At 40.2% G+C, this 9,327-nt stretch overlaps 1 protein-coding gene across 1 annotated transcript; it reads left to right on the plus strand.

Annotated features, from left to right (window-relative positions):
• The first annotated feature begins 201 nt into the window (after positions 1 to 201).
• VIP (vasoactive intestinal peptide) lies at positions 202 to 7,403 on the plus strand. Its single transcript, XM_061470886.1, has 6 exons — positions 202 to 523; positions 970 to 1,091; positions 2,629 to 2,769; positions 4,734 to 4,853; positions 5,499 to 5,607; positions 7,120 to 7,403. Exons 2-6 carry the CDS (start codon positions 979 to 981, stop codon positions 7,126 to 7,128), a joined length of 492 nt encoding a protein of 163 aa, XP_061326870.1. The 5' UTR covers positions 202 to 523; positions 970 to 978; the 3' UTR covers positions 7,129 to 7,403.
• Positions 7,404 to 9,327: the final 1,924 nt, after the last annotated feature.

The following is a 9,327-nucleotide window of genomic DNA, read 5'->3' on the forward strand; positions in this document are numbered from 1 at the left end:
CGCTGCAGATGCAGACAGGGTACGCGGTGCGGGGAGACCCTGGAGCCCCCTCCAGCAGCCTGCTCTCCTGCTTTGCGAGGCCGAATCACGCTGCCAACAGGACCTTGCTACCCGCAAAACTAACTCATTAATATAAATCAAATAATGTCGGGGGGCGGGGAGGGGGGGGGGGGGGGAAGTAGAGCGCGCGGCTGTTCATGAGTTAAATATAAGTCTCTGACTGTCCTAAACAAAGCTACCGTCCCCTTGGGAAGGGTGACGTCTCCACAGTAACGTGATTGCTTCTTCGGAAGCAGAAACGTGTAAACGCTATAAAACGCGGCAGCGCGGCGGGCAGCTCAGAGCGTGTGGCGAGATCGGAGCTCTCCTCTGCTTCCTCCTCTTCGTCATCCGCCACTTGCTGCCGCCGACGCCCCAGAGCAGCGCAGCCCCGCAGCGGGGCAGGGCGCAGGCCCCCAGCAGTGCTCCGCTCCGCTCGGCTCCGCGCCCGCCCAGCCAGCCCCATCGACAGACTCGCGGCTCCGTGAGTAACTTTCTCTCCGCCGCAGCGGCAACTTCCTAGCGGACGGGGAAGGTGTCCCCGTCCGCCGCTCCTTTTCTCCCCTCCCGGACCTGCAGGGCAGGAGCCTCGGCCGTCGAGCCGCCGAAAGCGGGTCTGACCGCCAAGGCAGCCGGGGAGGGACCCTTCCTTTTGAACGCTAAAAAATTAGTGTATGTTTTAAGATCTTCCAGCCCCGCGTGCTGCTGCCCCCAGCGCCCGGCCGGGGGTCGCCCCCGGGGGTGCCAGCTCTCCCTGTCCACCGCAGCTCCCCCTCCACGGGCACTCCGCTGCTGGCGGCACCTCCCGGGGCAAGGGCAGGTACCGGGTTGTTTGTTCGGCGGCCTGAGGCGAAGCGCCGGTGCCCCGCGCAGGGCCGGTGGTGGCGGCGGGCGGGTCGGTGGGTGACGGCTGCGCTTTTCCCTCCGCAGGTGGCAGCCATGGAGCACCGCGGCACCTCCCCGCTTCTTCTCGCCCTCGCCCTCCTCAGCGCCCTCTGCTGGCGGGCGCGGGCTCTGCCCCCGCGAGGAGCCGCCTTCCCTCCCGTCCCTCGGTAAGGGCCGCACTCCGCTTCGCGTACTGCTCTGCTCCGCGCACCGCCGCGGCTTGCCCTCCGCAGGGGAGGTCGAGGGGGCTGTGGGGAGCGCCAGTCTTCCACTGTGCTGATTTCCCCGGCAGCACACAGCGCGGCGCTGCGGTCCCTGTTGGGGTGCTCTCCCGGGTGCGCGTCTCCGCGCCCCAGACTGGGGTGGAGCACCCCTGGCCAACCCGGCCGGTGCCCGCCGAACCTGTCTTTTAAAAGCCCCGAAACACGCAACGGCAGAGGATGTGCCTCGAAATACGCTGCAGGAGATGGTGCACGTCCATCTAAGCAGCCTGGGTTTTTCTTGCGGGAAAGGTTCTTTACCTCCGACTAATAGGAATGCTAAAAATTCTTCATCATAAACGAGGGGTAGTGGTCCGTATGGACCTATGTGTAGTTTTTGTGCTGCTGCATGCTTTGAATTGTTGAAGATGTTATTAACTGTTGAGCTAAATTAAGTCAGATGGCAGAAACGTGCATTTTACATTTAGGCAAGAGGAACATAAAGTGTAAAAAGACCAGTTGAAAACAGTATAGCAGAACACCATGGCCACTGATTTTCAAAAAGTGACAAGTTGGTTTATTTTGCATAACTTTACAATTTTTAAAAATTTTTTTTTTTATTTTTTTTTTTTGCCAGGGAGAAGTCTTACATGCCTCAGATATATAAGTAGTACTAATAGCTATAATAACTAATGGCTAAAATTGCAGGGACAGGAGCCTGTCCTAGTTTTAGAATGACTTTTGCACGTCATCACATGCAGGGGTTTACTGTGGCAATGGGAGCTTGTTGTATGCCACTGAACATAAGAGCAGCTAGAGGAAACATCTGATACCAAACTACTGCTACGCAGTCAGATTGCCCTTGACAAAACTTGACAAACCATAAGAAAGAGCAGGTTATGAAAATATGAAATAACTGTAAATCAGTTTATAGAGAGCAATTGCCATGATTAAGAGGTTAAATGTGGACCTTTTTTAACTGTCAATTAGCAAATTAGTTTAAACATGAAAGAATAAAACCACGCATGTAAAGATACATGACTGTACTTAGTATTTAGTTTGAAGTTCTTGAGGATGTATTTACTTTCTCTAGAGATGGGCTAATACTGCTTCATACTGCATATCAATGCATGTTTTAAGTCTTAATTGGAAGGTAAGTACTTTGTAGAGACAGTTTTCACTTTGCATGACTGGAGGCTGGTAATTCCATCCATTGTTTATATAAAATATAGTTGTCACTTGAGCTGTAATTGCCATAGGTTATGCATTGTTCACTGGAATAAATTATGTGCACCGACAACATATATCTAGAAAATATGCATTAGAGGGAAGGATCTGTTATGCCAGTTACCACTGAGCATGGATTATACCTGAGACTACTTTAAAATGCCTCACAGGTTAAAGTAGGTAGATGTGCATTTTGACACAAACCAGAATGTAAGCTGCATTGAAGTGTTGCACATCCCCAGTTAACTGTACTTGACATGGTTTCCTTCTCCAACAGACTGGGAAACAGAATGCCATTTGATGGAGCCAGTGAACCTAACCATGCCCACGGGTCATTAAAGTCTGAATCAGACATTTTGCAGAACACACTACCTGAAAACGAGAAATTCTATTTTGATCTGTCCAGAATTATTGATAGGTGAGTTTCTTTATTGCTATAAATACAAATGATGACATGCTACTTGAATTACGTCAAAAGATTGGTCACATTTTCAAACTGAGAAATAGGAAAGGGAGAATCAATTATAGAAAAAAAGAAAAGAAGCACGTGGCCTCTGGTTGCAGTAAGAATGTCTGCAGAAATGTTGATTGCATTGCCATTCTGGCATGATGAATTCACTCACTTGCCAGGAAGAGCTAGAAAGTATATTGTGAAAATCCGGAAGTTGTTTTATAAAATTAGCTTAATTCAATATGTACAATAGATAAGGAAAGCAGTATGTTTACAAAATGAACGTTATCAAAATGATACGAACGCAGGTTGTATTGTAGAGTTTATTTATTGTCCATTTCAGAAATACAAGGCATGCTGATGGAATTTTCACCAGTGTCTACAGCCATCTTTTGGCTAAACTTGCTGTGAAGAGATATCTGCATTCGCTTATTAGAAAACGAGTTAGGTGAGGTGACACTTACATTAGGTAGATTTTTGTCCTAGCTGGCTTCACTGGCAATTTTTTACCCTTCTGTACATAAGTTCTCAATTTTGTGATTTAGAGATAATGAAACACAAGCTGATATAATGATGGGGGAGCTGAAAATCCTATATAAGATCTTAGAGGTATTTGTTACTAAATGCGTATGTTGCTATTTATTCCTGATACAGCTGTGAGGGATAGAGTGACAGACACTGCACGTAACACTGGTGATAAATACTGGCAATGTTGTAATGATTATCACACCAATTTGCTAATTTTTTTCTTCTGGTAGTGTTTTTACTAGCTTGGCAGATGAATGGCAAAAGTAAATGCAAAATGAATGATTACTCACTACTTATATAACAACAGGGGAATGCTCAATGAAATTAAAAAATGTTTGGTTTACAGAGAAAACAAGAATAATCTTTTCTTTCTCCCACTGAAGAACATATTGCCAGATGTTTGAAAGATCTGTAGTACAGAAAGATTCAAAAAAGAATGAGGCAAATCCATAGACAAGGGGACTGGATGGAGCTTCCAGACCAGGATGTTTGTGGGGATGATAGGATGCTAGGAAGGAACACTGCATACTTAGTTCCCCGTTTTCACATCCCTAAGCAGCAGCTGCTGGCCCCTTTTGGAAAGGAGTAGTTGAATACTTTGGTCTGACCCAATATGACCGTTCCTTTGAGTGCCTACTTCATATGCTCAAAACCTAAGTGAAAATTAGGTCCTGAATTTATGTCAATGCTGCCTTTGTTCCAGAACACAGAGTGCCAGTTTCTCATACACTGTAAGCTAATACAGATCATTTAAAGCAGAACACACCAAGGCTTTTCAAGATTGTGCATGAAAAATAGTCCTCTAAGTTTTGATTTCACAAGGTGTGTTTTATCTCTTGATACCTCCTTAAAACAAATATCTGTAGCATGTTTGTGATGCTGCACTTTTACTGAGAGGCAGGCTGTGTTCTCACTGAGTTCAGTATGAACAGTGAGAACTTACTGTGACTTAAACCAGTCTGCACCTGAAAAATAAAGTCAGATTATTGAAAAGACTAAGCTGGACTATGAGAACAGACAGGAGGGAGTCATAAAATCCATACTCAGCCTGCAGGATCTCTGGGATGGGGACTCCAGAAATCATTGAATATGGATCCTAATTGCATGGAGCATGGCAGAGTTGAGCAGGAGAACAAATTCAGTGGAAGTTGTTCCTAAAAAGACTGAATACTGATCCTGAGAGTTTCATTCTTGTTACTAAAAAATGTAGTTAGCAATAGAAGCAGTGACTTCTTTTCAACAGAAGATAGATACAAAATCACAGTTGGAAATGAAAGCTGAAATGAAATTTTGAATTTACTTAGCTAATCAACATTATAAAGTTTGTTTCACTAATATAATTGTATCTTCTTTTAAATGGATATTGTCTATTAATTTTTTCTTTTTAATTGTTGCATTGCCAGCTCCCAGGACAGTCCTGTCAAACGCCACTCTGATGCTGTCTTCACTGACAACTACAGCCGCTTTCGAAAGCAAATGGCTGTGAAGAAATACTTAAATTCAGTTTTAACTGGAAAAAGAAGGTACTACAAGAAAATAAATATATATTCTTTCCGTACTTGTGTGGTATTAAGACAGAAAAGATTTATGCCCATGTATAGATACAGAGAGGACAAACAAAAGGCAATGAACATTAATGACTTTGTAACATAATTGATAACATGGTTTTCAAATACAGACAGCATTTTCTTCTAGACTGTAACAGACACTACAATCAGATTAGAATAAAAGAATAAAGAGGAGACAGCATCTGGCAATTTTAAACAGATTCTGACAGATTCTTGAAATGGTTTTATTTATAAAAAAAAGACTCTTAAGGAAAAATCCACTGAGCTACAGAACATGAACAACAATTTTATGAACAAAATGTAGTATTTGTTGTACAATTGTCTGCCAGTAAATGCATAAAATGCAAATTTAGAAGTCCGAGAAAGTACCTATGTCCTAGTGTATAGGTGGGACATGCCAGCATATGTTTTTGTAGACCTTATATTCTGTTTGTATATTCACTCCTTTAGACAACTGCTTTTAAACATCACATGTCTTCATCCATTAAACATGCTATTTCATGTGATGTATAAAACTTTGGTACAAGTGTAACAAAATGCGCAATAGCTACACTGCTTTTTCTTCTGAGAGCAATAAATCTTGTTTCTGACCCGCAACAGCCAAGAAGAGCTAAACCCTTCTAAACTTCGAGATGAAGCAGAACTTCTTGAACCTTCCTTTTCGGAAAACTACGATTCTGTAGATGAGCTGCTGAGCCACCTCCCACTGGTATGCCCAGATTTTCTTTCCTCTTGCTGTCTATTACTTGACTTGACCCATAAAATGAGATTATTCATACATGAAATGTGGCCTATCAGAAAAGTGGAATCATCTAGGAAAGCCATGTTCCATGAAACGCTACATGTTTCTATAGGAATTGTGTCTGAATATAACAATCATTTTAATAACAATAATTAAGTTATCCCATGGTTACTGTTATTGAAAATTCCTAATTAAATGGCACTGTTAATAATGCACCTAACTCACTTGGATGTTTCAACTTGCGTGCACTGCCGCATAAAACCAGAATCGACTCATTTTTAATGACAAAGATTATTATTTCTTCAGAGAACAAAATCAAGGATATTCCTTTTAATTAAAAAAGAAAAAAAAAAGCTTCCCTTTTTTTTTTTTAACATCTATTTTATTGGAAGGGAGTTGCCCCTAAAACTAAGAGGTTCAGCAGCATGAGCCCTAAACATTAAGAAAGCACTTGTCTCCCATCTTATGTGTGATGCAGAGGGATCATCTGACAAGCAAATATTGCAGTTACTGCTTTCCATTTAGCTACTACTATTTTTCTAAATGTCATTCACAAATATGTTACTTTGTTTTACCAAAAGGTACCTGAAAGAGTAGTGTAGAAGTAAATTGGGCTTATTTTTCTGAAACGCATATTATGAAATTGATGATAGGATGTTTTTTGACATTCAGCTGTGTCTCAGCTACAAGTAAGAAAGAAGGCTACTCTTGAAGATAACATCTGGGGAAGAGGGGAGATAAAAGAGAAGGTGTTTCTCCAAACTGTTGTTTCCGTCCAAGTCTGAAAGGAAATGTTTTCCTTTCCACAAATGTGGCAGTTCCTCTAAAGTTCCTAAAAATTAGAAGGAACATGAACTGCTTATACCTTAAGGAACAAAATAATTTGTGAATGATTGGATTCTGGACAGAAATATTATTTCTAGAGAAGATTATTGCAAAAATACTTGCTTCTGGTGCAATATTTGCACCTTCTAAAACTTCTGGCACTGACCAAGTGAGAGAGTGTAGTGGTGCACTGTGTCACAGGTGTTTTCCTGGCCATATTTTCAGTCTTTTCCTTTTTTACGGGCTGTAGTGATGATCCAGATCTCCCTGGAGGGAGGTAAATCACTTACCCAGTATTGACTGTTACCAGCCGTTTTGTCCCAGTGCCCTCTTGCCGATGTGGTGTGTGTATCAAGCAACCTGAATTTGAGTATCCATTTCAAGGATACAGTTGTTTTCAAACTTAGCTATTCTGTGCTGTAGGAACATATTTGCCTAACCCTTCAACATTTTTTCCTCATCCTGCAGCCTTGTCTGCTGGCTGTAATGCCCACCAAACTCTAGTGAATAGCTCCATCTCATGCCTGTTAGTCCCAAGCGCAGCAAATGTTTTAGATCAAGACTTACTTCTTGTCCTCTATCTGCTTTTATACTTCTCACAATGCAACTGCTTACAAAATTATTTTTAAAACATACTTCTCCTTTGCTTTTCAGGACCTCTGAAGGACACCTGGTAAAGTCTATGACAAGAACAAGCTATTTTTGAGTTCCACGTAGTATTTCAATGAGATGACTTTAGTCATCAAACCAGAACAAATATGTTGTGAAGTGAAAGTTGTGATATATTTGTTTCTTATGTAATAAAAGTTGATATTTACATTGTAAATACTAGAGTTCTCTACTGAAAGCTGTACATATGGATGCCAGTTTAACTCATGAGAAGTCTGTGAGTCCATATGCTGTAAATCCTTTACTTCAATAAATTCATTTGAAAATGAGTGTGCGGCTGAAATGAGCTCATCATTACTAATTAAATGGCTTATTTTAGGTGTGGTACAACCAGATAACCCCATATGATGATAGGGATACATTTCCAGATAACTTCATAAACAAGTGTAAAAACATGGGGAAAATAATAGGCAAAGTACGTAAAACGGCATTACAAAAGTTTCTGAAAGCCATTGCCAAGCAAAAGGGAATGCTTTTCCAGCAGCTTACAATGCAACTTGAGAATATGAAAAAGTGTTAAAAGTTATTTGACTTCCAACAGCATCTTTCCCTCCTGTCCACATTTTTGATATCTTACAATATACCAGTTACATTAAGACCAGAAATGTATCCTTCCTTTTCAGTTGTGTTTTGGATGCTCTGGAGATGACGAAGCACACAAAGAATGCTGTCCCTTGATTCGTCTGATACCTAAAGTCACCAGTTATTCTACATTTAGTTGTCTGTATCTTTGATGATGAAACTATTCCTTCTACACAAAACAGATCTGAAGATACTTTACTATTTTTTTTTCAGAATGAATGTAATTTACAGAATGTGCAGGTAATAATTAATTTTATTATCATGTCAGACTATTATTGGTTTGAATCAGTGCTACACATATCTGGAGCAGCAGAGGTCCCAATAAGTGCTGTTTCTGCTGTAGTAGTAGAAGAAGATAGTATTTTTTAACTGAGGCATATACTGTGTTCTATAAGGAAGACAAGCAAGTAAGCCTTCAGTCCCCATTTAGCTTTATATCATTGAGCTAAGTATGGAACTAGAAATTTGCAGCTCATTTGCTATTGCTCTGAGTCAGAATCTGGTTGTATTTTATTAAAATTGTAGATTTAACCAATTGGATCATATTCTAAAGAATTTAAAGACCATTACAGTAAGGAAAATGTGCATGCAGAACATATGAAATGTATATTCATGCATGGTACCAGGCATAATACTCCCATGACTCTCCTCCCACCTCCTAGAAAGAGATGGAAGTAGAAAAACTTACCAGACCTACTTACAAGTTCAGTTTGGAATTTCAAGTATATTTATACGTCATACATATGCACACATAGACAGTGATAAAACTGATTTACAAGTTTCAGTTACAAGTTTACTGTTCTCATTTAGAAGGAAGCTTCAAACATGATAGAATTTGAGATTTATGGAGACTAGTTCTCATAAATATGTAGGCTTCAGATCTGCATTTTTTTCTTTTTTTTTTTTTGAATATTGGTAACTGCATGTCAAAAGAAAACCATCTTACATAGATCAGATGTTATAATTGCTATTTCTATCTAGCCTTAGCAGAATTTATTTTAGCCTAAACTAATGAATGGTCACAAAATTTAGACATAATTTTGAAGTCTTCTTTTGAGAAGTGATCCACTCTTAATTCCTATCTTATGAAAATCTGAGTGCAAAAGTGACTTTGAAAATACTTGAAGGATACAACCACACTGATGTCACACTACTTAATCATGAATTTTCTTCAGTGTATTTGGAACTTTGTTGTAATTTCTGTGATAAGTGATCTTTAAAAAAAGTAAGAGAAAAAAATTTGCCAGAAACAAAGCTGCACACAGTCTTCATACACAGAACATTTTGTTCATTCACTCAATTGAAAGTAACAAAAATTGGACTGATCAAACTTTGGACTCCAAAATTCCAGATTTTTTTCCCTAAATTTGCTTTTGCTTTAATTTATTTCCAATTTACCAATTTATTACCAATTTACACCTGGTAGAAGAACTTGTCTCCCATGTTTAATGTTTATTCTCCCCAGTATCTTAATCTGCATGCAAAACCGCAGAACCTTAGAACATGTATTCTCTGTTACAATGGAGATGGAATGTATTACTGAAAAAAGGGATGTTTATTAGGAAATCTTATATATAAAATAAATATTTAACACCTTCATTGTAATAAGTA

Source organism: Pezoporus flaviventris, unplaced genomic scaffold (assembly GCF_033815535.1).
Source record: "Pezoporus flaviventris isolate CSIRO_AGI_PZ_B2104156 unplaced genomic scaffold, CSIRO_AGI_Pfla_v1 ptg000066l, whole genome shotgun sequence".
In the NCBI taxonomy this organism is placed as follows: Eukaryota; Metazoa; Chordata; class Aves; order Psittaciformes; family Psittacidae; genus Pezoporus; species Pezoporus flaviventris.

Bases quoted from the DNA above. Each gene is read 5' to 3' on its own strand.
- VIP (XM_061470886.1), top strand. From the start codon at position 979: ATGGAGCACCGCGGCACCTCCCCGCTTCTTCTCGCCCTCGCCCTCCTC. The intron at 1,092-2,628 runs GTAAGGGCCGCA...CTTCTCCAACAG, and splicing joins GCCTTCCCTCCCGTCCCTCG to ACTGGGAAACAGAATGCCAT. The intron at 2,770-4,733 runs GTGAGTTTCTTT...TTGCATTGCCAG, and splicing joins CTGTCCAGAATTATTGATAG to CTCCCAGGACAGTCCTGTCA.